Source organism: Vidua chalybeata, chromosome 3 (genome assembly GCF_026979565.1).
Source record: "Vidua chalybeata isolate OUT-0048 chromosome 3, bVidCha1 merged haplotype, whole genome shotgun sequence".
NCBI classification, from domain to species: Eukaryota; Metazoa; Chordata; class Aves; order Passeriformes; family Viduidae; genus Vidua; species Vidua chalybeata.
The window spans coordinates 7,076,240-7,104,128 of record NC_071532.1 but is presented as its reverse complement, the minus strand read 5'-3'; the positions used below and the strand labels follow the sequence as shown (position 1 = coordinate 7,104,128).

Below are 27,889 nucleotides of genomic sequence, written 5' to 3'. Positions count from 1 at the left end.
TTACATTAATTTACAGCCCTTGAAAGACAGTGTGTCTACACATTCAGCATTTTCTCTGTGGAGGAAATAAGCAGTCACTTACAGGCTATACCATTCTTACCTGCACAGAAAAATTGGTTAAAATCTGTTCTGGATTTTGAGCAGAAAAATTCAGTAGTCTCTTCTACATTATCCCCTGGTTACAGCTAACAATGGCGTATAGTCAGGGGGTCAGGATGGCAAATTCACTGTATCAGGGCCTAGAAAACATTGAGATTCCCAATTTGTGGCCAAATGCTATCACAGTTACACAGTTACTACTACACCATTTCATCAGGTAAAGCACAATTGCTGGATATCTTTTCACGGTCTGACAGCCTGAAATGTAGCACAAAGGTGTCAAATGACACAAATGAGAACAAATGGAGATACCTCAGGTGCTTCAAAATAAGATGTCAATATGCTGAAAAATCAATGCCTAACTCCAGCAACTCAAGTGAAGGAAATAAACTTGCCTGATTCCTCCAGCTATCCTAGCTAGAAGGAAGATTAGTAGGAAGCTGACAGACTGAGCAGGGAGGTTGTCAGCACAGCTGGGTCTGAGCATCACCCCTTTCTGGGGTGCTGGTACCTTAGTATGGTGCCTCCATCAACCCAGCTGGTCTGGAGAGGTCAGAAAACTGCAGAGGACTTGCTGTTATGAGTGTGCAGCAGCTTCATTGTTTTTTGTTTTGCTCTTTTCTGAGCATTGAGAGGTCTCTACAGGTGACACATTCTCATTGGTGCTGGCCCAGTAATGAGAGGGGCTTCCCACATGGCTGTCTTGCAGGAATCTCTAAGACACAAGGATCAGGGGTGGAACCCTTCCAGCATTAATTCAGATTTATTTCCAGCATGCTCTGATCAAGAGGGTGTAAGGCCAGGGTAAGCACTGGCATGGTCCCTCTCCCTCACTTGGGTTCAGATCCTCATTGCTCCAAGTTTTGCATGGCTGCTGCCATCACACCTCAGTTAAGCCCTTGGCCCTTCTTCTTGTGATCTCACCTCACAGATCCATGGTGTTTTGCTGTGGTCCTTACCCACGCACCCAATTCTTCCTTTAGATATCAGGAGCTCCTGCCTGGTGGTCACATTGATCTAAACAGCTAGATTGCCAAGAGACCAGAGCTGTGTTCTCAGTTTTTGGGACTTCCTCCTTGGGACAGCAGGTATTTTACAATTACCCTTATATGAGCATAGCTAACAGCTTCCACACTCATACTGGTCTGGTAAAACTGGCATCCTCTGTGTTTTTTTTTACCTCTCTGTCTTCCAAGGCAGTAACTGTCCAGTGTGTGGTAGGTACAGCTATTGTGGTCTTTTTAAACTTGTCAATGTTTTTAATGCCTGTATCATCATAAATCTGCTTGCACATAGAAACCTAAGTCTTGAATTGCAGATGACTGAGGTTATTGGGAGGTTACAGACATGTCTCAGTAACCACACAGTTACTGAGTTACAGGTACTGCAGGCTCCTGCAGCTGGAACACAGCTGTTTTTCAGGTAAATGTCCAAACATTTGGATGCCTTTGTAGCTTGGCTTTGAATCTTCTGGCAATGTAATATGGGCAAGTTTGCTTTAAAAAGAAAAGAAAGTTAAAGGAAAAAGTCTTTAAACAATATTCCTAGTATTGCCTGCTTCCAGCATGGCATAAAATAGATTTCCTGGATGCAGTTCCGCCTGCAGATCCAGCTGGCTCTTGAAGTGTGTAAGCATGAAAAACAGATTATAAGAAGTACATATATATCTTGTACCTATCTAAAGGAACCCAAGTTATCTTAGAAATTGATGCATATAGAGATCACAAAATCTGCTCATGAAACCATTCCCTCTGGCATTAAACACAGACAATGTTTAACAGTACTAAGTTAAAGGTGTGATGTTTAAGACACAGGAAATCTTTCCAAAGTGGAAAGAACTTTCAAGGTGAGCCTGGGGGAGAGATATTCATGTCAAGATTTGGCTGTAAAATATGGTTAATGCCATTTGTTCTTACCACAACTGCTATGGGATATTTAACCACCAGAGGTAGCCATGACCTGAGGCTTATATCTGATCCTGGAAGCAGCAGTGCCATGCAATGTATTAGATTGCCAGAACCATTTCCTTCTTGTAATGAGGTCTGCCATTCAAGGATAGATATAGCTTGCTCTTGCCCAGCTTGTGAATCCAACTAGATCACCAGTGCACAGCTGAAAAAAACTGGAGAAGAATCTGCGTGTAGGAGGGAAGGAAATCAGCTACACATAGTCACATTCCAAAAGTGAGAATGAGCACAGAATGCCTTTACTTTTTGGCAAAGGTTTGGTCACAGCTTTGGGTGTCAAAGCCAGTTTGCTCCTTGCTAACCTGCACCTGTAATCAGCTGGATACATATCCATCTCCAAGAGGAGAAGGCAGGATGACATTGGCACTTTCACACCTCACAACTGACAAAGTCATTTAGAGCAAAGATAGTTCAGATTTTGCTCCAGTGTGCAAAGTTTGCCCTTTGAATGTTGTGATTTTTCTCTAGCTAGTCTTAGGGATAAGAAAACACAGCTGAGTCTTATCCAGGCCTGGAGAGGCTGGAGCACATCAGCTGCTTGCCATATTGCTGGAACACCTGTGGCATTTGCTTTGAAATCTAAATGCAGGCTGTTCACCTGTATTGCCAAGTACAACAGAAGCTTCCTTCTGGCTGGCAGGGTGGTATTAATTGAAAGGGAACACCATCTGTGGAGCCTTGGAGAGCAGCAGTCAGAAGAAACAGGTAGAGAGGTCACCAGGAATAGTCTTGTTCTCATCTGGGGGCCTTGCCGCCTGCATCTATTACCCATAATTTCTAATTAGCAGATGTATCTTGGGGAAAGCTACTCCTGTTTGCTTTCCTGAAGATGCTATTCTTACTAAGAGATATTTTTGCTGAGCCTTGTAAGTTCATTTTGTAAGCTTTCACAGGCATTTGGGGTGGTAATGGTCTTGGTAGCCCAATAATTAAGGAGTTCTGTACCTCCCTGCTGCAGACTGCCCCTTGTATTTCCCCTTTCTTCTCAACACTGCTACCAGATAGTTGGAGATTTTTCACCCTTTCAAAAGCTTTGTATTTCCCCATCTCATTGAGCACATCTCAGCAATGCTTAATTAACCTAAGGCTTTTCAGGCCCCCTTATTTGCCCCCCAGAAGATAAGTTAAGGACTTGAACATTTTCAATAAAGTGCTTGGAAAGCAAATCCTTAGAGGCAAGTCATAGGTGCAGGAGAATGTTATTTAGTGTTATTTAGTTGTTTGTTCTTTCTTCACTCTCTTCCTTCTGCTTGTATGTCCTCTTATCTGTACATCCTTCTGCCCAACCTCTTCTTGTCTTTCAGAACATTTAGGGATGCCCCTTGTTTTTTAGCAGTGGTTGACACGAGCTGATGTCTGGTACTATCCAGAGAGCTCTTACCCTTGGGCCAGTTCCTGAATACAATTGTTTTTAACCTGTTTTAATCTGTTTAAATCCCCTGAATAAAAAATGGCAAATATAATTAGCTAACCAGTACTAGGAGACAGTTGAGTTAAGGTGTTTTGATTTAGGGTTTGGGATTTTTTTTTTCTTTGTGTAATTCCCACACTTGCTTGAAACCAGCTTGTAAGCTTTATTTACAAGATCAGCGCAGTTGAAATGAAAGTCTGGTCAATTAACAGAAAAATATATTTGCATCTTGATTTGTGTTTGACACTGAACATCATTTGTTTCTGCATTGTCACATATGCTCTTTTATTATTAATCTTTAAGCTGTAACTGTACAGCTGCAAATGAGATTAAAAAAAAAAAACACAAAGCACAATTTTTTCCCTTCTTCCCTCCCTCCCTACAAAACATGAGAGCTAGCTGCTTAACCATGTGAAGCACAGATTTTATGTGGAATTCCAAATACCTCAGAGATAACTGTCATATAATTTTGCCACATAATTTCAGTGGCTGGTGTTTTACATTTACAGGTAGATGAGAGCATCTATCCATCAGGTGTTTGCATCACTAGAATTAATGCCTACTAGTTTTTCTGCTCAGGAGATAAATATTTATATATCATTAAAATGGTTAGCTGTATATACATGGAAATGTCCATGGATGATGGGGGAAAATGTGTGAGAGGGTTTCCTTGCAGTCACAGAGGACGTGACCTCAATTACTGCAGTTTTTTCCCTGACACTTTCCTTCATGTTGTACATAAAGTGGTTGCTGCTGAGTGCTTGCTGCCCAGAGGAGGAAAGTGCCTTATCTAAGGCTAGATTAAAATGCTCCTCACATGCTATTCTGATTTTTGGCATTTTTAAGCCACTGAGGGAAATAAAATGCAAAGAGTGTGTCTAAATGAATGCACAGTGTAGGTTTGTGTCATGGGGGAGTGTTATCTCTGTAATGGTGCTCCCTCCATTTTCATAACTCAGGCTGTGGCTGAAGAGGAGCACGGCACCCCAGTGTATTAACATCCCTGTTTACAGACCACGTGGCAATCTTTGAAGTGCTAATTGGCTTCCTTTTAAGTGAGTTGTTGCATTTTTCTTTTCTATTTGTTTTCCATTAAAAGGAATGCTAGTATTTTTTTGATGGCTGGTGCTTAGTGGAGCTCCTCTGTATATAGATAACAAATGAGTTATGTGACCTGACATTCTCCCTGGGACTGTGCTTAGAACAAAGCAAGCCAGTGGCATTTCAAAGCCTGCTTTTAAAGTAGCTGGTTATATACTCTGTTTATCAGAATCACTAGGAAATGCCATTTCTCTGGTATTTTGCATCTTCTCTTAATTGCCTGGGAGGTGGAAAAATCTTTGGGCAAAAACTTATGGCAGGGGTGTTGGAACTAGATGATCTTTAAGATCCCTTCCCAAACTAATCTATGATTCTATGACCCCAGGACCCAAAGGACACATGTGCAGAAAGCTTGAAGCTGCTCCATGCTTTCTGTATCCCTGTGCTGTCCAAGAGCTTCAAGTAGCTGGGTCTGCTGCAGGCTTTAGGAAAGAAGAGGTGAGCTCTAAACCTTTGAGAGCAGCTACTGCAGGTACAAATTTCTGGGCATGTTTTGGAATTGACATCTTGATTTTCCTCTTCCTGCCCTGCTGCTGGGAGTTGCTGAGGAGGCATTGCCTGGAGCAGCAGGGGCTCCCCAGTTGCTCACTGAGCACCCCTGCTGCTGACAACGTGGAATAAATCAGAATGTGGAGGGTATGTGCAGAGGAAAGCTGGAGGAAGGGGCAGGGGCTGGTCCAGCCTTGGCTGTGCTCAACCAGTGTGGCTGAGGACACTAGAGGGACTGTCACCCATCATCCCCAAAGCCTTGGTGATGAGGTTTGTGATGATGTTGTGTTTCTGCAAAATACGTTGTCTTTGATCCAATACTCCATATAACCAGGAATTTTGTTTTGGCAAGAAGGCAGCTCTTTTCCCCACATTTCACAGATTTCTAGTTTCTGGAGACTTCACAGTTTTGTTGCTATAAACCATTACACACTGAAACTGATTGGCCCACTAGCAGCCCTTGGCAAAATTTTTGAAATAAAGCCACCTTTTTGAGGCCTGGTATTCAAATCACTGCTGTGCTCCCCTTGGGAGGGATGGCCTTTTGTTGTAAGCGTTGTTTTGTCACTGGAAGCCTGCTTTCACATGGCTACACCACCAGTGATCCAAGGACTGGACTGTAATGAAGAATGTCAAAAAGCACTGCTGCATGGGCTTACTCCAGGGAAGCCATTCTGTGCACAGAATGTGATCCATGGCATGTGATCCAGTTCTTATCATTTCCTTCAGCTATTTGCACAGTTCTTTTGTATGTGGGCTGTGAAAAGAGCTGCATTAATTCAGGGTTTGTAAATTGGAGGACGGGCAGAAATAAAATGAGTCTAAACTTTTAGGCTTGCTGTAGTAAATATGCCATGAGATGAAGAGTAGATAAACTGATTTTAGAGAACTTTAATTTGGGTTCATTTTCATTATACTTTCTATTGTACATTAATGGTTACACTGTTAAGTTGTCACTTAGAGTATGAATTGCTGTCTGTTAAGGAAATGAAACTTAAGTGAAGAATTTTTCTGATAGGAAATATAAATAGGAATATAGAAGGATAAGCAGGATCTTTTTACCTATTAGTGCTATTAGTATTAATTAGGACTTTTACTATCATTAGTGATTACTGCTGTGTAGTCCAGTCTCTAAACTTAAACTGGAAATACCATGCAAAGTGCCCTTCACAATTTTCTTTATCCAAGGAATGCACAGCCTAAATTCCATGATTTTGCATGCTCATCAGCCTAATTGAGGCATCCCTTTCAAGGACTGCCAACACAGTGGCACCACTGTCTGATACATGGATTCTCTGTGACCAACTGGCTTCCTCCAGCTCTGCTGCTTAAAAAATAGCTTGCTTGCCTCTGCCAGAAGTACTTGTGTCATGAATGACCAGTAAACATATTCTTAAATGCTTCCTGCTGGTAATCAAGAAGCAGTTCCTCCTTGTTCCTCCCTCCATGAAAATGTCTGACAAAATTGAAAAATACTCATGTCCTTTTAAATTGAGGGAGGTTTCACTTTTTCTTTTAATTTTTAACAGCAATCTGGTAGCTTCAGTTTATAGTTTTGGCAAGAGCCAGCAACATTTCTCTGGAAATCTTGGGCTTCACAGGATACATTTGTATGACTCTCTGAAAACATTACATTTCCCATTATACTATCTGTTCTTTTAAACCAGGAAAAACAAAGCATCATTTGATTCAGGAGAAGGTTTGATTAGAAATATTTTCGTAGACTACACGTGTGCCTTTGCAGTGGCTTCCCTGTACAGCAGGACCACCCCCTGCCTGCAGAATGCAGTAGCTGCAATGGCTTTGTCACTGTCAGCTTCTGCCAGTCTCCAGCCTGAGCTAGACACAATACTTCCAAATTATGGCAGGTTTTATCAGGCTGAGGATCAGTGCTTGGGTCCCTCATAAGATTTTCAACCAGTTCTCAGCATTGTCATAGATATCCAGAGTGACTTAAAACAGCCCTTTAAGGCACTAGGCTTATTTCTTCCCTACCACCCCAAATAATCTCTGCACCTGTTAAGTGAAATGCCACAGACTTTTTGGACTTAAAGCACATCTCATGTATGGACCTCTTCTTTGTGCTTACATCAAAATAACTGGGCAGCTAAGTTGGGAAGACCTAGATTTGCTATGAGCTATAAACTTTCTAGGCAAAGACCAATTTTCTGTCTAACAGACCCTCCCCTTTTAGGGTCTGTATCATTTAAAATAGGTTCTATGTCAAGAGAGCCATGCAAGTGTTTATTTCCTGTATTTTCTTAGATGCATAAACATCCAGTGCACAGTTGTGAAAGAAATTTGTTTGGTCTCTTCAGATTGTCAGATTGATGTATTTTAGTGCACTGAAGTGTAGTAAAAAATGGAAATTGTACAACTATGAGCCATCTAGACTTTTAAGCCTACTCAGGAAATCAAGATATATATCTGAAATATATTTATATATATTTAAAGAAATACAATAAAACTTGTTTTTAAGATGGTGAAATTTGCTATTTTCAGTGCCCAACAAAGCCATGATTCAAGGCCAGTGACTTAATTCTAGGTGACACCTCTCCTAATCCTTTATGGCTTAATCCTTCAGTTTTATCTGTGACTCTGAGGAAATGTCTGTCAGGGCTGAAGTCACCTGCATCAGGAGATTAGCACTTCTGCATTCTTTTGAAATCTTCAGTAGCTCCCATGAAAGTAAGAGTTGCCAAGGTATCTGTAGAGACTGTGGGCAGTGGCAATCCTTACACCAGCGTACAAATTCTTGCAGAGCTGGGCCATGTGAACATTTGTAGAGAGCACACCTGTTACCTCTAATTCTTACCCTTGGGCTATGTGCTGGCAAAAGCTCTATATTCTTCCAACTGTGGGTATTCAAGAAGAGAGGAAATATTGCTGCTTTTTGACACAAAGCTGGAACCATTATATCAGGTGATTTTTTTTTTTATTCCTAAGCTCAAAAGACTTGAAAGATAAATAATGGAAAGGCTCTAGGCATCTGCAAGTTCCTAAGCTAAGAAGGTCTTATTATAAAGAAATTGTAAAGCATGGTCTGAATCCAGCAATCTGAAGAATTTAGCTTGAGGAAGTGTTTTTAGTGTTTGCATGTCACCCTGCTTTAGCAGGACAGAAGTCTGCCACTATCAGCTGCTAATACAATTATTCTCTTCTGGTTTAATTGGTAGAAGTCTTGACTTTGGTGCTAAGATTGCAAAGACAAGCCCTTATGTTTTCTGGCACCCCGTAGGAGGGAGCTGGCATTCCAGGAAGGGCTAAGTATTCCAACATGCCAGCCTGGAATTCAGTACTTTTCTATGGCCTGTGGTATTTCTGAGTATCCCACAGCCCTAGCTGCTACGTTCTGGCTGACCTACAGGACAGCTCTTAGTAAGGAAAGAGCTCATCAATTACAAAGAGGATTTGAGGAGATGTTACTGACTAGTTTCAAGGAAAATTATAGTTATCTTTTTAGACTCAAGTCCGCTAGTTTTCATGATAGACACCAGTTTTATTAGGAGTTCTACAAATTCTCAGATTTCCCTCAAATTCTGTTCAGGGAAAGAGAATGGAAAAGCCAGGTTGTTGGTTATAATGTCACTTAGCTTTCTAAGCACAGATTAAAGAAGTGCAGTGAGAATTGGCATGGATTTTTAAAGTCCATGTTTAGGATTCAAAATAGGTGCCCTGAATTTCAAAAATGCTGAGCACATCCAAAACACTTTATGAAGTGAGCCCCCTGTGAAGCCAGATGGAACTGGTAGAAGCTTGAAGCTTTTGAAAAAAAGGGATTGAAACTCTATTTTAAAGTGCTCTTAACATTAGTCCGCTATTGTTGAAAATGTTGACCTGTGTGTGCTGGCATCTGGAGCAACCTCTATGTTAAAATATAGTTTGATGGATAGAGGGGATATGATTTCCAGTGCTAAAGGGAAAATCCTGCATCTTTTTGAAAGTATATTCTCTGATAAGAAACATACAGAGATGGTTGTGTGCTCCTCTTTTCCCCCCTCTTTTTTGTTTCTTAAAGACTTTTGTTCAGACTCCGTGTTATATGGTTTTGGCCTCCAGTTTATATTTGGTACCTTGAGGTATAACAGAACTTTGAGAAATTTTCAATAGTATGGAGTGAAAGCAGGATGGTTGAGGAAAAACATGCCTTAGCTTTCAAAACAAGCTGCTCCAGTTTTTACCCAATGTCACAGGAATGATCTAGACATCTATTAGCAGAACTTTGTTCAACTTCATATGCCTCTCCGTGTTTGTAAATAATGTGTTCTATTTTAAGCTGCAAAATTTAGGTTGGGGTCTCTGGATAAATATCAGGGAAGAGTCTTTCTCCCACATTGTATATTGTTACTGCATTTCAGTTAGATCCATACACCCTCAGCTGCTGTCCACCGCTACTTTGAAGCTCATTCTTCATTAATTTTGGTAATAGTCTTCTTGAAAAGGAATTGAACAGAATATTTTCTAAGGCTACTCTTTTGCTCAGCAGTAATTTCTTTCAGAAGCAGTGGCCTCAGAAATAAGTGCTTGCAAGCCAGAAGGATGAGAAACCCCATCAGTACATTATCATAAGCTTGGGCAAAGCCTCCTTTTGCCCTGTGTGGATGGAGTGGGTTCTCCATGAAAGGTGAGGATGCTTCTCTGAGAGGAACTCTTCTAACTTTCAGCTCTTGAGTGGTTTGAGGTTCTCTGAGGTTCTTCCCCTCTTCCCCATCTTTTCCTTATAATTTCTATTATAAATATTGTTTCTGTTCTCTACAGGTACCCATCTGCTTCTTGCCCTACTGCTCAAAGCTGAGGACTGACTCAGTCTCCTTTATGTTTGGAGTTATTACTTTGGAACAAAATGGAAAGTTTCTTTCCCCTTTTTTTTGAAACAGTGTCACATTCTGACAAATCTGTCCTGCTTAGGAGATCCAGGATCTCTTTGCTATCAGAGTCTGATTTTCTGTGGTTTTCTCAAGATCATTTGAAGTGCTCAGAAAATACAGTGAATAAAAGATTGAAAAGGAATAGAGACAGAGTATGTGCTGCTGATGGCAACACAGGCTATTAAGTTGTTCTGGTTTTTAGTGGAGGGACCAAAGGGAAAGAAAGGCCTATTAAAGCATTTGGGCTCCCACATTGGTTCATCAAAATTAAGGCCAGGAATCCTCACCACAGATTAATGGTGCAGAGAGGAATTAAAGCTGCTGGAGAGAGCTGTTGTGCTAGCAGGTATGCGGTGATGAGCCTGGTGAGTGTGTGGAGAACAGTGATATTGTGATGGGAGTAGAGGTGCAGATATCATTCTGGCAGGAAGCTGTCTTTCAACAGGCTGGCTCACATGGCCATGGAATTCAGAAGATATTTCTGAATGCCCAGCATCATTCCCTCTGGTAAAAGGTGTGCCCTAGGAAATATGTAGATGTTCTAAGGCTTACACAAAAGGGTCCCCTAGTGCTCTAATTCCTCACACCTACACAATTCTCAGGATGAGGCAGGTAGTGATCAGGAACTGAACCAAATCACTCATGAGTTTCACAAACAGCAGGAAAAAAATGACAGAATGGTAAAGAGAGGTAAATAATCATACCATTTCTGTTCCCTTCACTCGTCATAATGCTACTGAGCATACTATTTGCCTTCTTTGTAGGCAGGGGTGGAGCATAAGTGCTTTGGAAGTCATTCAGGACAGGTGATCTACTAGTTTGATCACAACCAGGCAACATTTTAGTCGTGTTAACAGCCAGCAATTGAGGGATGAGATGAAATTTTTTGGGTGCTCCATTTCAAACATTCTATGCTTCAGGTTCCTTCTCTGATGAGGGAAAACAATGACATGGCCTTTTACACATTTTTCCAGAATTAAAGAAAAAATCAAAAAGGCTTTTCTTAAAACAATGTGCCTTGCATTCATCAAGAGCCTGCTATGTGCAGGTTTATCCTGTTTTTAGAGAGAGACAAAATACACAAAGTGCTCCTGTTGGACATGAGTGGTTTTAGATGTGCCAAATTAGTGTGGCTCTTATGGACTGTATTGCTGAGTGACAATCCTCACTAGCCTCCCATACTCACCTTTGGAGAATGGTTGGCACAATGGGATTTTACTAACAGTATGTTTAATAAAAGGCTTGAAGGGGATAGGGATAAGCAGATCTTAGACACTTTTAAATTGCATTTTTTTTTTTTTTTAAATTGCTGTTCAGCTTGAACTGGGAATAACAGTGGCTGGGAGCAGCATCATGCCTTTAGGTACAGTTGTGTGCACAAACAGAGAGCTGAGCTGACACACACTGCACTGGAGGAAAAGGGAGATTCATCACTCTTTGTTGCTCTGGAAAACAGAAGTACAAACAGAAGCTTACTCTGGGAAGCCAAAATGCCAAAAAGGAGGGTACACACTCCAATTAATAATGAAGGGGCTGCAACACAAATCCAGAATGATGCTCACTCAGTGCCTTGAAAAGCCCAGAAAAGCTGGTACCATAAACAGCACACCCTCCTTTGAAATCTCCGTCCTGGAATTTTCTTTCATCTCTGTGGAGCATAATTGCTGGGGACAGGGTGGTGGTTGATGGAGGTGTCGTATTCCTGATATAACAGATGGAGTTGTTTGTTGTTTACTGAGCCACGCTGAACAGCGAGAGGCATGGTGGTGGCAGTGCCATTCCTGCAGATTCGGAACTGTCAAGCTTGACCTGCTCATTGCAGAAGGACAAAAATGGAGAAAACTGCCCTCCAGCTCAAACATAAAGAAGTACAGATGGAAAAGGATTGCTGTTTTTTTTCTTAGTGCCCCAAGAGCAGCAGGTTGAGTGCTTATACCTGTAAAGTCATACAAAAAGACAGCACAAATATTTGATGTGGTAGAATCCGGTCTGATTAAAAGGGCCAGTCATCCCAGATGGATATCAAACAGGAGTCAACCAGAATCCTTGTATCACAGACAGCTTCCGTTTCTAAATGAGGCAGCCTTTATAATGTTACTAAAATACAGCAGTAAACCAAGGATGTGAAGGCTTGACAGTCACATTAGCAAAGTGCTACAATGAAATGACTGGAAAGAAGGAAAAAAACAACTCCGACTATTCGCAGAGCAAGAAAATGGGAACTGGTTTTGACAGAAAAGACAATGCAGCTGTTGGTCAGAAGAGCTTTGTCTGTTTTTTGGGTTTGTTTTTTTGGTGTTTTTTTTTGGTTTTTTTTTTTTTGGTTTTTTTTTGGTTTTTTTTTTTTTTGTTTGTTTGGTTTGTTTGGTTTGGTCTTGTTACTGCAGATGAAAAAAGGTGTGTTCCAATTTTAAACAGAGAAATTTGGATTTTTTTTTTTTTTTAATGTGCCTGACTCTCAGAGTCTTGTGATTAGGGGAAGCATATTTACAACTGAACTCAAAACAACAGTGGGTATGAATTGGAGAAATCTGGATTGTTCAGTATAGCTGAACACAAGTATAGAACAGAAGTAGAAGCAACTCCTTTACAAATAATTTACAGCTAATGAATTTCTTCAGGTTGCACCTTGTCTGTGGGCAGGATAGTATTTTATTTGAATTCCTGTGGCAACACCCAGAATTGTGAAGCAGACTAGCTATGAGAATAATGGCACTGCCATTTTGCCTGTAAAAATAGTTTTCAGGATTCTTGTAGTATTGCCAACTCTTTTCTCCCTCAAATATTCAGAATGATCTTAGGGCCAGGATTTCCCACTTATTACAAGACTTCTATAATTGGGGATTTTTAAAGATTTAAGTTACCATGGAGTATGTGATTACACTGACAGAACGAATTTACACATAAAACCGGTTCTTCTGTTTGTCTTAAAGGGGGTCTCTGACATTATTTACAAGCTAGAAATTAATAGCAGGAACCCAGGTTCCTGGTTCAGAGCCCACTTGACATCCCTGACTCACATCCAATGTCAAGGCTTGTCTCGAAGGTTCTGCCAGGAGAACCCCCCTTGAAACTCATCAAAGAGAAATAAGCATCCTTAAGGTAGGCAGCTCAGGGCAGAAACTGAGTTTTTGGGTTGTAACAGCTCCTAAGCCTGGATTGCTGCCTGCTTTTGTTGCTTGAAATAGATGTAAACCTTGTGCAAAGGGAGAAAGAGGATGATGAGGAAGACAAGGGTTATGCTTTTTACTCATTAGAATTTACTGGGGATTCATAAAACAGATGCCTAACCTCTATGTTTGGGCAATTTTAAAATCAATGCTAAGGTACCGAGAGGTACCACAAGAGCTTCATGTTAATCTTGTAAACAGTATGTGAATTTAGAGGGGGGAAAATCATCTCTAGAGAAAATGTTGTATTAACTGTAAGCACATGGAACAAGTGATTATTAAGGGAAAAAAAGAAGAGATTATATAAGTGTATACAGATTTCTGTCTTCCTGGTATATACTTGTCTTATGCATTGGAAAAGGCTGGGAGCCCTGCTCGCCCATGCCAGCAGCCCATTGTTTCTCAGTGCTGAGCTGATTGTGTGACCAGTTGGCAAAGGGTTCAGGTAATGAGCTCTGGCAGGAGCACAATTGGAAATGAGAATTGATATTGAAAGCGGTATCTCCTGGGCTCCCTCCCCTCAGGAGCTCTCGGCTCCTGCATGGAGACCTAACACCCTTTGCTTGTTTGTGCTTTAACCTGAAGGAATTAGATCGAGGGAGAGGCCTCATGAATAAATTGGTTGTCAAGGCAGTTTCTGGTATTGATCAAATTCTGCTGTTTATGTGAATTGGGCTGATCTCAAAGTGAACTTGAATTGACTGCACAGCAGGGGAGCTATTTTGGATAATACCCTTCCCACATGCATGGCAGTATAGTGAATGTTCCTGTGTCCATCCCATAGTAATAATGAAGGAAGAAATTACATTTATATTAAGTGAATTTGTAAATTTTCCCAGAAAATGAGATGGTAAACTGTGAAAATCTCCTCCCAAGATTTGCAGAGGTGCTCAGGTTAGTAAAAGTTTAAAATATCTTCTGCCTAGGTTGCCCCTGAACATTGTTTCCCACTATAATTTTCTTGCTGACAATATCCAACAGTGAACTCCCAGTGTAAAAACCACTGATACTGCAACAATCCCCTCCTAGAAAGGATGGGGAATCAGAGTTTCAGACATGGAAAGAAGGTGAAAAAGCAGAACAAAAGCAACTCTTCTGACAGTATTTATGATCCTAAACCTCTGAAAAAAATTTTGCAGATCTGTTGATGCCGTTGTTACTCTTCCTAGCCTCTTTCTAGGTTTACCACCCCCCATCCCATGCCTGATGTTATCACTGCAAATGGAAGACAACTGGAACTAGGCACGTGTGCACAAATTTACATATGCACATGTGTCCATAAAATTCTCTTTCATTAGCCTCCATCATCACCTCGCACTGTGCCAATAAACCTTTGCACCTGTCAGCTGCATGAGAGATTTCTGAAATGGAAAGCAAAAGACCTTTCAGCAGTGTGCTGAAGCCAGGCATGCTGGCTAGTTAAAGTTCTTGTGATAAGGGCTGGGAACTTCATGTGGTCATCTTCAGGCAGTGACAAGAGGAGAAACTGGGAGGCCAGACATAACCTGTCATATCATATCTCCTTTATTTGGTTAATACATGGTGGTTTAGAGGAGTCAAAGATTCAGAGGTAGCAGCTGCCAGTTGGAGCATGTGGGTGTTTAGCAGACATCCCAAATACCTACATCAGACATCAGGGTGTCTTCATGGGTAGAGCTGCATCCACTGCAGGCTTCACTCATGTAGAGACAGTCAGTAGGACAAAGAGGAATGTTTTTAACATGAAAGAGTAGATTTAAGACTGGATATTAGGAGGAAATCCTTTACTCAGAGGGTGGTGAGGCCCTGGCACATATTGCCTTGTGAAGCTGTCATTGCCCCATTCCATTAATTATTCAAGGGCAGGTTGGATGTGGCTCGGAACAACCTGGTCTAGTGGAAGGTGTCCCTGCCCATGGCAGAGGGATTGGAACTAAATGGTTTTTAAGCTTCCTCCCAGCCCACCTGATTATTCTGAGATTTTTCAAAATTTTGTTATCAAAATGCATCACAATCATAACGTCTGTGTATCTTCCTTCATTAATCAGTGTTTTCATGGTCCCTCAAATTTCATATTGATTTTGCCAGGAGAAGTCAGGCAGGGATTTTGAAACACCTATTCAGTCTTGTACTTGACAAATTCCTGCTATATACATATTATTTGTGTCGGGTCACCTGGGTTTACCTTTTGCATGAGCCAAAAAGACAGGTGGGTGAGCACTGGGAAATCTTGGGGAAGTTGGTACATAAAAAACCACAGGAGATAACCACGCTCACTCTCATGAATTCCCTGGAGAAGCATCTGGAGCTTGATGCACCCACAAAGGGGCAATTTCAGGCAGATATGCAGCATTCACAGATATTTACAAGCATTTTGTTTGCTTCTGTGGGGAGATGTTTTTAACCAGTGAGGAAGAGGTGAAGCTGGTGATATGATGATCCACTGAAAAGTTTCTGCGTGAGAAATAAGGACTGTTAAAATGATAAGTAACATTTCTATCACTGTAAAGTCGTCCATCCCCCAAACTTGGTAGGACTGTAGGTCAGGCATTGGAATAGGCTGCCCAGGGAAGCGGTGGAATCCCCAACCCTGGAAATGTTCAGAAGGTGAGTGGATGTAGTACTTGAGGACATGGTTTTGTGGTGTACTTAGCAGTCTTGGGTTAACAAGATATAAAAGATATAAAGATATCTTAGATATCTTTTCCTACCTTAATGATTCTATGATTCTATGATTCTATAGGTAGTGTGGCAGAAGTTGCCAGTGAAAATCGCATTGGCCATCACAGCAAGCAAAGAGAAAATTAAAGTCTCCATTATACCATTGTTTTGCAGATAAAATTAGAAGGAAAAGTGGCTGAAATTTTCAGTAGTAGATACATTTTTATGGACAAAATAAATGTAGTACACTCCGGTGGACTTAAAAACCCCACTTTAGAATTCCACAGGAGAAAGAAGGAGCTTTTTGAGACACAGTGAAGGTTTCATCTGTGTTGTTGAACGGGTAAATTATTTCAGTTTATGAATGAAATGTTTCTGAAATATCTGAGTCCTTACTACACTCCGCTGTCTCATTATAACCACCCACATGCCTGGATCCCTTAGTGACCAATCACCTGATATCCTAGAGTTCTGTCACAGGATGAGCGCAACAGGCTTTACAGCGGCCACAGAAGTAGAGAAGTAGCATGATGGAATGTAAATAAAAATTGGCTTTTTAGCCAATGGCAGAATAGTAGAACTCTGTCTAAAACAGCAAATTCATTGTTTTTCCTTTTCAAATACTGTTAGTTTGAATCTAAGCTTCCAGACATGCCTGGGGCAGAAGAGATAAAAATATTGAGTTACAGTGATAAAATGCATTTTCCTACATTCATATTCTAGTTTGTGTTTGGCTACCCGATGTATTTGAACACTTCACTGTATTTTCTTTCTGCTGGCTATAGAAACTTTATAACTGTGATTAAGTCTCCATCATATATTTCATTTTATGAGCAGAAGGGATTCTTTAAAAGTGATGAGAAAGGAATGGTGGGGAGGCAGAAGCACACACCATGATGTGATTTTAACAATCTCAGTTCAAAAATAATTTGAATTGCTAAAAATATTCAGGCAATTGTTTTCAAGTCGTGTTCTCCCTATATCCTTTGTCCTCTTCTCTAGTGGGTGCCACTATACAACAGTGGAGTCTACAAAGGTAAGAGCTTGCCAGAAGGAAAAAAAAAGCCAGACATGAAGAGTCTGAGAATTAGATATTAATCAGGTACTGTGGGTATTGATTTTTCTCCTTCTTTGGCTTATATTACAGGGATAAAAGAGCAAGAGGAAACTTCCATGGAGCCTATGAAAATTGACCTTGCAAGTCAAGCAGCAGATGTTTCAAATAAGGATGGTATGTTGTTCTGTTATTTTCAATTAATTTTTTAGGGTAATGGCTTTAATCTGACAAAGAATGTGTTTAGATTGGATATTAGTAGGGAATTGTTCACTATGAGGGTAGGGAGGCAGTGGAACAGGTTGTCCAGAGAGCTGTGGATGCCCCATTCCTGGAAGTGTTCAAGACCAGGCTCATGGGGGCTTGGAACAACCTGATGGTGAAAGGTGTCCTTGCCCAAGGCAGGGGAGTACAACTACATGGTCTTTAAAGTCTTTTCCAAGCAAAACCATTCTATGACTCTGTATATTGTCCTGAAGTTGATATCTAGCATTGCCTTTCTGGAGTTTGTTTCTATGTTTCCTCCTAAAAAAAAAATTGAATTATATTTACAGTCTCTTCAGCTGAGTCTTTCTGAGAGTTTACACCACCTCTACTGTCTTGTGAGTCTGGTGGAAGTAATTTTCAGCACTGTAGCCCTGCTTTTTAATTTGATTGGGTTAATGTGTTCAGTTGATATGTTCTACACTGCCTGCCTTTTAATTAAGTAATATTTTAGACCCACTGTAATGTTGGTCTTGATACAGAATTGGCCAAGAGGTTGGGGGTCTAACTGCAGTCAGAGGATTATTTCTGAATATTTTTGTGCTGGTGCCTAACTCCATCAAGGGGGAAGTGTTTGGAAGTATAACCACTCTGAACTTGTATGTTAGTCTCATTCTTGGTCAGCTGTGAGACTTTTACTGTTAATAAAACAACCACAATTTAGTTGACCCAACAGCAGTTCCAGTCAGGTTTGTGGACATAATCAACACATAATTCCTGACTTGACAATTATATTCCTCCAACATTGATCTTGGTGAGCCAATGACCCATCTGTGTGGCAAATTCCATCAAGGGCTGAGTACTAGGATGCTACTCAAAATCTACAGTGTGAAATATCCTTGTAAACAAAAAATAATTTACTTCCTTGACTCATCCTGTGTGTAAAGAAATTATGGTGGGAATCAGCATATTGGTGCTTAGGCTTTGGTGAGGCCTTTTTCACTCATTTTGGTCAGCTCTTGTAGTGTAACAGAGCTATATACAGGATTTTGTTGGGTTTTACACAGAGGGGCATTTTTACTGCCCCAAACAGCAGTGGGTTTGGGATTGGGTGTCCAATCCTTATTTTATACCCACAGACTCCTCCCTGTAGTGAAGGCTATTTTTTAACTCTTTCTTTAACCTCCTCAACATTGATATAATATAAATCGAAGGGACACTTTTATACATCTCAAAGACAAACCAATTATATAGTTTTTGCTATTAGTTACACAAAGAATCTGATGCTGATTTCCTTTCTCTGATGTCAGATTGTGCTGCAGCATTTGAATTGGTGACTGATTAGATACTGGCCTGTAAAGAAGTTTGCAAGCACAGGAAAAGCAAGTGTGCATAATGAACTTTTCTTTATTAAAAAATGCTAGAGATTATGCTATTACAAGTAGAAGTGCAGAATAAAGCCAAAGGAGCCTTCTTGACTCATTCTTTGAACAAGCCCAAAAGTCACAGCACATTAAAGCATTTGAATTGTGAATCCATGGGATACTTTGGGCTCCTTAGTGAAAACAAATACAAATTTACTAAAGGAATATCTTAAGGGATTTCTGGCTGGAAAGGAAAGTGATTGCATAGCTGTTTCAACATGTGCCCATAGGACAGGACAGCAGGACCAGCTAGCAGTTTCTGAAATGAGGATCTTGATAGGTTTCTCTGTTTCAAATCTGGCTTGTCTTGTAACGTCTTCTATATATGACTCATCTTGTACCTTCCTTTTCTTTGAACTTTCTAAGTTATATGAAAGAACAGGAAAAGGGTGTTTGCTTAGACTGCCAAAACGTATTTCACTTGTCAGGGAAGTTTTTATTTCTAGACAGCTTAAACTGCTATTAGGATTATGTTACAGGGTGATTTTCCTTGTGGACATACACTGCATGTTAAAAAAAAAAAAAAGAGAGGAAGGATCTAACTCATTCCCTTTAACAGTAATTTTTATGTAAATTGCCAATTTTTTCTCTGGTCCCCTTCTTTCCACCCCAGGAGAGCTCATTGCTTCAGAGCTGAAAGCACAAGCATGTATCACTGCATCCCCCTTGGCAGCCCGGCTCTTGTGGTTTAATTTCACGTTCAAGGGCACAGTGGAAAATGCATTAGAGATGCAGAGAGTTTAGACAGCTTAGGTGGATCTCGATATTGTTCATCCAGTGGGCAGGTCCATGAGGGTGATATATTTGAGAAATTACTATTATTTGAGACCTGGGATTGATTCTCCATCAGGAAAACTGTCAGAAGGTGCATCTGTAGCCTGGATTAGGGCTATGTATACAGACACATACTTGTCCTGCCCATTTCCATCAGCCATCAGAACAAAGACCCTTGTATATTAAATTTCTTCTACCCAGGACAGATTTGCTGATTAGTTTTTTTTTAATGACGGTAATCCCCACCTTTGGTGATTAGGTTCTTAGATGGTATTTCCCTGACAGCAGCCTTCTTTTTCCTTCCCTTCCCTTCCCTTCCCTTCCCTTCCCTTCCCTTCCCTTCCCTTCCCTTCCCTTCCCTTCCCTTCCTTCCCTTCCCTTCCCTTCCCTTCCCTTCCCTTCCCTTCCCTTCCCTTCCCTTCCCTTCCCTTCCCTTCCCTTCCCTTCCCTTCCCTTCCCTTCCCTTCCCTTCCTTCCCTTCCCTTCCCTTCCCTTCCCTTCCCTTCCCTTCCCTTCCCTTCCCTTCCCTTCCCTTCCCTTCCCTTCCCTTCCCTTCCCTTCCCTTCCCTTCCCTTCCCTTCCCTTCCCTTCCCTTCCCTTCCCTTCCCTTCCCTTCCTTCCCTTCCCTTCCCTTCCCTTCCCTTCCCTTCCCTTCTTGCTTTCTCTTTCTCCCTTGCTTTTTCCCTCCCTTCTTTCCTTCCTTCCTGGAGTCTTCCCTCCCTCTCTCCCTCCCTTCCTTCCTCCCTCCCTCCCTTCCACCCCTTCTTTCTTCTTCCACCAAAGCTCTAGAGATTACTAAGGCAATTTTTAGTTTCCAGCTTGTATTAGTCAAATCAAAGTTTTCACAATGGGGTTGCTACATCATCTTTTTTGTTTCAAGCCTGTGGGAAGCTGCATCCTGATTTAAACCAAAACACTAGTATTTTGGTGTCATCTGCTGTCCAGGTCTACAGCATAATACCCTAGGCTAAAGAAATGCACTAATTCTCTAGCAATTACTTTAACTTGGCTCTCCAGTCTCCCATTTGCCTGTCTTCTCCTCTTACATGCCGTGCTGTCATTGCTGGCTAGCTAACCTTTAAGCACATAGCTGTCTTGCAGGGATGAGGAATAATGTTGCACTGCCAAAGCACATCCCCCAGGTCAGCAACAACCACAGTTTTGTTATGGATGGGAATTATTTGCTGGGTTATTTCTTCTCCTCTTGCAAGGAACTTTCTTTTGGGGGAGAAATCCCAGCCCAGTCATCATTTGAGAGTTTATCATTTTGTCCCCCAGTGGGTCAAAATTTAAAAGAAATCAGTCTGAGAAAGTCCACATCCATTGTTCAGAGATGTCCATTTCTGGCATAAAAACCATCTGTGAAGGTGCAGAAGGAGGTGCAGGTAAAACTGAATTTAGAAGATATGATCTTTTTGCACTCCAGGTGCTCCTCAGAGTTGTTGGCTGATGTAGCATATTATGGGGAGATGCAACCAGACTGCTAAATTGAGTTAGCAGTTTAAAACCTCGAAAAACCTTGCTTATCAGGGAGAAGCCCTATTTCAACTTGTGATGTGATTGGATGTAGAACACCCAGGGTTAATGATGCCTTTCTGACACCACCTTGTGCTGAGAGGAACAGAGGATTGTGAGTCACATCCCCACCATACCTAGTGGCAGTTCTTCCCTGTGTTCTTGTGCTATGTCCTTCACTGCTGTGCTTCACTATGCTTCCAGCTAAACAGAGAGAATTGTGTGGAATCATAGTGGCAAATGTTGGGGTTCACTCAGTGGTCTGCAGAAGCCCATCCTTCAGTCAGACCTCCCTGCCCTAGTAGAGCTCATGCAAAGAGCTGAGCTCCAACACAAATACGAAGGAAAAAGTTCATCTGGAATGCTGACAGAGCCTCACCACAGGTCTCGAGTCCAGATTTATTTTGCAGGAGGTTTCTGTAGAACATGAGTGAAGGCTGACGGTATTTTCAACAAATACTGCCAGTGGGGCTGTCCAGCATGATGAGGCTGGGAGAGGATGCTGCTGTCAGTGTGCAGCAGCCTTCCTTCAGTGATTTTTTTTATTAAGCGTCCTGCCTTTTCCATGAAAATATTGTTAAAGAACACAAGCTTGTTAAATGTGATGTGCATCAGAGCTCTGTAATCAGGAGAGGATACTTTTCGTATTATTCATCACATACATCCAAGAAGCCATTACAGTATCTTCTCTGCATATGGGTGATGAATAATTTACAAATAATTAATCAAAACTGTAACAGGTACATTGACATAATATTGATTTAGAAAAGACATCATACTGCCTGGCTAGAAGTAGCATCATTATTGATTTTGGGGTTTTTTCCCTTCCTCTCTCCCATCTTAATTTCCAAATCTTCTACTCATGTTTGAGGTTTTTCCCTGTCGCCCATATCAAATGCCTCACAAATCTACAGGTGATAACACAACACAAACCCAGAGTAAAGAAACAAAAAATGGTTTTACTATAAATGCTTCATTCAAATTCAGTGCAGAACAAATACTAGATATTAGTCTTAAAACTGCAGATATTTATGTTTAGCCTCGCTATGATCAATCACACCTGCCATAATTTAGATGACAGTTTTGACAAATGTCATAGTGAAATTAGTTTAAGCCTTCTATTTATTTTTTTTAATTTTTTTTTAGTTTGGTTTTTTTTTTTGTAATTTTAAATGAAAATAAGATTGCCTTTTAAATGGATCTTACACTAACAAACTATTATTGTAGGAATATAGTAGCATTGCCTCTGAATCCTCCCCTAGGTTCCAGTAATTTGCAGTTCAAGAACTTCTGGAAGCAGCATCTCTGTAACTGAGATGGCATCAAAAGTGTCACAGCTTGACTCCTGTAATTTAGAGGCATGATTTAGTGGGCCTTGGCAGTGTTAGGTTTTTGGTTGGATTCAGTGATCTTAAGGGTCTTTTCCAACCTAAATGATTCTATTTTCTATGGAAATGGATTTATGTTCATCCTGCAGCTCAACCTGAGTCCTATCAGGGACTTTGTCAGAAGCCAGTGTTTGAATCTGAAGGTCAAGGTTTGAATCTGAGGGTCAAGGTTTGAATCAGAGGGTCAAGACCACTTAGTCCAGCAAAACTCTAGATCACTCTTTGGCAATACCTGTATCTCTGTGGCTCTGTATCTCATGTATCTCTTCAGAGAGACATGAAGGTCCTTTTGACCTTGAGCTGGACTCCTTGGTTGGGTGCCCAAGTCAGACTGGATGGATGTGGACCAAAGAGCAAATCTAGAGCCAGAGGCTTGCATTTCTAGTGATGCTAAAGCCTTCCTCCTTGCAGGACTGTTTCTCATAGTGTCCAGGGACCTCCAGGTTAGGATGGGTCCCCTGAGAGACCTATTTGATGACTTAAGAGATTTCTTAATGCAATTAATGTCCCTTTTGGTTTAAAAGCAGTTATTACTCCACATGATAAACTTAACGAGTATCATTAATAGAGTTTAATGACCATCTCATTTCTTTTTCAGCTGAAATGAATAGTCAAGTTGAAAGTATAAACGATCCAATGGAAACAGAGCAGAAAGCTTAAGTAACAGGTAAGATATTCACAACTATTTTTTCTCCCCTATTTTCCATACAGTTTCTGTATGAAAACTTGCTTTGAAAGCACCTAAATTAAAGTTAAAATTTAACAAATATTTTTAAAAAATAGGAATACCTAATACAAAGGAGAAGTAATTGTCTAATATGGCCTGTATTGCATCATAAAAAGGAAAAACTTTATTTGTCAAGCAAATATTATTGCAGCAGTCTGCAGCTCTAATGGATGTAGGTAGTGCATGGTCTTAGATCATCAGAAGGCAAAACAGCACTGAGACAAGGAACAGAAGAATGAGTGAGCAAACAATTTTTGGCATTGCTTTGGAAAATGACAGGCAATTTATACTGGTTGGAACAACGCTCAGTTCTCTATGAGCTGTGTTCTGGGAACAAAAGGTTCACACTGTAAGGGGCTTGTTGCCCTTGGCTCTCCATACCTAATGTCTCTTCAGCAATACCACTGAAAAACAAGGCAAAGTCAGAGAGCTGTCTTCTGGAGCTCTGCTGCCTTTTGGAGCTTTTTATGGCTTTCCACACTAAATGATAGTGCTGTGGCTGGAACAGTGGTGGCTGTTGAGGAAGTGTTTTTCATAGGCATAAATAGCATTTCTTCTGGACTAAAATGAATAATGTAGTGGGAAGATAGAAGGCCAAGTCTCATCCCTAACAAAAATAAGCAGGAGCCATTTCTCCCTCAGAAGTGGTTTTCAGTGCTCACTGCTTCCTTTGGTGTAGGGTTTTTGAGAAGTACCAATGTCATCAACAGCAACATGCTGTTTTTACCCTTGTAATGGGGTTTCATGTAGCACAAGAGCAAGGTGCACAATGGTAGCATCTGTAACACAGAGATTTAAAATACAAGGTCTTATTATTGAATGTGACTCTTGGTCCTTATCAGCATACAGGTGATGTGCTACTATACTGCTGGAGTGAGAAGTAGCCCTGATGGTGTCCCATTTAAAAAGTACTGAAGTAAAAATAGGATGCACCCTCAAAATATTAATTAAAATACAGCATCCATAACTCTTCCTCCCACTCCCTTAGCTTCTTGCTCAAACAAAAAAAGAGGAAATAATGAAATCCTTAACTTAAAAATACATCAATATGGTAATACCCTTCTTCTGTTTAAAAAAAGGTATTTGAATATTGCAGTTTTCATGTGGCCCTTAAGCAATCTATTTCTCATGCTGCATTTTCCCATAGAAATTATTATCTGTAAATGTTTAGGGCTGGAGTAATTTTTGCTCATGAATTAGTAATCAATTAATAAATCTCTTCAGTTCCACTGCAAGATGTGGCATCTTTCTGATGCAAAGGGGCCAGATCCTGGGCACACCATGTCTTGCTCCGCAGTTCAATGGCACGCACAGGATTAGAAGCAGGCATCGAATGCATTGCAACTCACTGTCAAAGTCATCCAAACTCCATTGCTACTGTTTTAATTACTAGGAGTGATCCCCGGGGAGGATTGATCAGCCTGTTAAACCTCAGAGAAACTCATAAGGGTTGTTCTGGAGCAAAGGAGGTCCATCTGCTTCCTATTTTTAGTACTTTAATGTGTTGTTTGTCACCAAAGCACCTGCCAGAGATGGGCATCTCTGGTATCAAGCTGTTGCTTGGTGGTGCTCTGGAAAACCAAGACACCCTGATAAGCACAGGTAATTTGCTCACCCAATAGTAGCTGTTATACATAAGCTGTGTCACACAGACACATTGGACAAAAAATGAAACCATAGGCATCTGTTGCTGGAAACATGAGATGTGGGTTCTGTGCAGACATTTGAAAATTTTACTTTTTTCTTTCCACTTTTCTCTCTACTGCTGTGGCAAAGGAAGGATGCAGGAGAGGAGAGACCCAAGGAAACCCTACGGGCAGGCGCTGACATCCTACAGCATCATTCTTGGCCGAAAAGAGCACACAGAGATGATCAGCGGGTTGGGAGGGGGGGAGCTTTTGGGGGAATGAGTCTTTGCTTTTAATTTCTCTTTGTTCTTCATTGCATTTCATTCTGTAAGTCTGTTGGAAAGAATCGTAATGTCACAATGTTTTGCAATTAACCCTGCAAATTTACAACCCTGCAATTTACAACAGTTTCTTCTGAAATGTGAGTCCCTCTCTTAATACTGGGTCTTTTTTCCTCCTGCATCATATCATCAGTAGCCTGTTTCCAGGCCCACCCCTTTTCTAGCATCTTTATCTTCTTTCCCATGATCAGCCTATGCTGTACCATGTCCTTACATGTGACTAACACATGTAGCCTCAAACAGCCAGCACCCTAAATCCTGATTTTTCCAGTTAGTTCTGCACATCTCAAAACCAGTGCTGTAAGTATGACCTTTGGGTACATGTAGACAACAGACATTTCCTCAATGCTGGAAAGACTCTGCATTAGAGGCATCTTTAAATACAGCTCCCAGCTTTAACAGCTTTACACAGTAGCTTTTGTGAGCCCTCATTACATTTTCCACTGCATATGCATGGATTTTTATTTTTTTTTAAAAAGCAATTAACAGTTATTTGGATAAGAATGTCTCTCCATATGTCAATTGTTCTGCCAGTAAATGCTGCACTGAAAATTTGTAGAAAAGGAACAAAAGGTTTTCATGTACATTTCCCAACTGTACTGTAACCAAAACTGATGGAAAATACACTGGATGGAAGAGCATGCAACCTTTGTCCCTAGTGGGATGTGCTACAAACTGTATTTTAAAGTGCTGCTAAGAATTATTTGGTAATTTTAAGCAAAGTAATTGATTCTAATTTGATAATTTTAATAAAAATAATTGGTTCCTTACTCTTATTTTCACCCAAAATATTCCTGAATCACAGAATAGGTATTTCATATCGGGACAGGAAAAAAAAGTAAAAAAAAAAAAAAAAGGTAAGACATATCTCTATCCTCCTGTGATCTGGGTGCATCCCAGCTAGAGCAGTTTCAATGGTAAATCCTGTGCTGGAGTAACAGCAAGTCAAGGTTGACCTGAGCGTACCTAACATGGGCTATGACAGGCAGTGGTTGTTGTTAATTCAAAAGGGTGTCAAGGAAAAATAAGGATTAGAAAGGAAAACAGGAAAAGCATCAGATTACACGCAGAGAGTATAGGTCCTAGAAAGTACAGCTCCCCGCCCACCTCCCCTCCTCCCCTTCTCTGTGGCACTCCAGCAGGTTTGCTTGAGGTGGGATCAGAAGGGTATTTCTGTGTGCTGCCTCCTGTGGTATATTCACCCAGGCGTGACTAGCACCAGAGGGGCTCTCAAGGAGCTTCTTCATCACCTGGAGTGGATGAACAACTCCAGATCGGATCAATTGTAGGAGTAAATGAGCTAATGTTAGACTATTAATCAGTCTGAGAATTTTGCTAAGATTACCTGTATTTGGTAACTACCATTCCTTTGGCTCTTGTTCTCTCCAAATACTCTTGAAGGGACTCCTTGCTCCCTTTTAGGTGCCTCTGATGCTCTTCTTTCCCAATCTTGGGGTCATGCTTGACAGAACATGTCTTTTGGGATGTGGACTCTTCTGCATGGTCCCTCATGTTTCTGTGTATTTCTCATACTGTGTTACTATGATTGAAACAGGCTGTTGTAATAGGTAGATCAGGAGTGGATAAATACATCAGGAGGTGGTATAAATGTGATACCTTCAACAGACTATCCAGTCCCTTGAATATAGTTCTGTACCTCTTCTGATCGTGATTCCCCATGGCCAACATTAACATTAGTGGTCATTCAGAAGGAGATAAAGATCCCTTAAATGTCTTGTGAAGACTGGCAGTTAAAGAAAAAAAAAATAGCTGCAAAGATGCATCATATTAGACACTCTCTAGCCCCTGTCAGTAATTTTATTTTGCTTTTTATTTAACCTTGGTAGACAATAGTGAGTCTTCGAAACAACCATTTGCCCAGTGATGTGTCGGCAAAGCATGAAGTCCAGAAAGTGTAAAGCAAGGAAACCTATGAGTAGATTAAGTCCTTACTGTACTATTTGCAGCCTTGTTTATATCTGTCTTCCTTTGGGTGGGTTTTGATTTGAGTTGTTGGCATTTTTCACTGCTCATAAAGTGAGTATACTTTGGCAGCATGAGTTTTCAGCTGTGTTAATAACAGTCGATGCAGTCAGTCTCTGATGTTCTTCTGGAGATGCAGAAAGGTAAGGGGCTGGTTTTGTAGAAGAACAAATGTTAGATGGAGAATCACCACACTGGTATTTATGTCAAGGATTTTGATTTAAACTCACAATGTATTCACAGTAGGTGGTGTAAAGGGAGTAGCAGCTTTTGGGTGCTGATGTTTGCATTCAATGTAAGAGGCTGTGCTTGATTGTTGTTTCTCCTGTGTCTGAAAGTGCTCATCCCTACCATTCCTCAGGCTGGTGACTGCTCCCATGATGACATCCAAAGGTGATACTGAGACATAGTCTGTAATAATGGGTCACTGCAGCTAATTGTCACTCTTTCTATAAAGCACTGAGAAAGCCTCTCTTTGAATTAACACTGTTCTGCTTTAGGACTTGAATTAAATTATATTTAAAAAAAGAAAAAGTTTTCTCTATATGCAGTGCATGCCAGCTTTGCTTTTAAAATTACAAAATTTAACAGAGTATGTGGATCTATTTTCTTGGGGAATAGGGATTTTTATCATATTGTTCATCCAGGATTTGCCTTACCCTGACATTTGTGATATAAGTTTTAAAAAAATGTAAAAATTGAAAAAGGTAATTTTCTTGACCAAAAAATATGTTTTTACTTCAATGCAAAGAAATGTAGAATGTTGCTTGCAAAATGTCTTCTAATAGATGGTCTAGTAGTTATATGAGTTAAAATATGCCTTTCTTGTTACTTTGTCATTTACATGCTGAACCTGAGTCTCATTACTTTCCTTGTAGCCTAAAGAACCAATGCCTTCATAACTACCTTGTTAAAGCAAATAGTTAATAAAGCTTGTCCTGAAGACAAGGCAATGCCACTCGTGTGTTTATGCCCTCCTCACCATGCCAGTGGTGCAGAGGTAATTTTGGTTGTCAACGGAGGACGTTTTGGTTTGGATGTGCCATCAGCAACGCATGCAGCTGGACCCTCATTAAAATTTGTCATTTGGCAGATTCTTGTAATAA

The 27,889-nt window shown here is 40.7% G+C and overlaps 1 protein-coding gene across 6 annotated transcripts in view; it reads left to right on the top strand.

Moving 5' to 3' along the window:
• The window catches only part of MACROD2 (mono-ADP ribosylhydrolase 2), an 852,188-nt gene extending 824,457 nt beyond the window's left edge, over window positions 1-27,731 (top strand). For 4 of the 6 annotated variants that reach the window (XM_053937065.1, XM_053937064.1, XM_053937062.1 and 1 more), the window contains 3 exons: window positions 16,893-16,976; window positions 22,703-22,771; window positions 24,608-27,731. In XM_053937065.1, the coding sequence (XP_053793040.1) occupies window positions 16,893-16,976; window positions 22,703-22,764 (146 nt within the window). In that variant the 3' untranslated portion in view covers window positions 22,765-22,771; window positions 24,608-27,731. Of the gene's footprint in view, window positions 1-4,436; window positions 4,463-16,892; window positions 16,977-22,702; window positions 22,772-24,607 lie in introns of those variants that run through there. The other 2 variants (XM_053937063.1, XM_053937067.1) reach the window with 2 other exon arrangements.
• The last annotated feature ends 158 nt before the right edge of the window (window positions 27,732-27,889 follow it).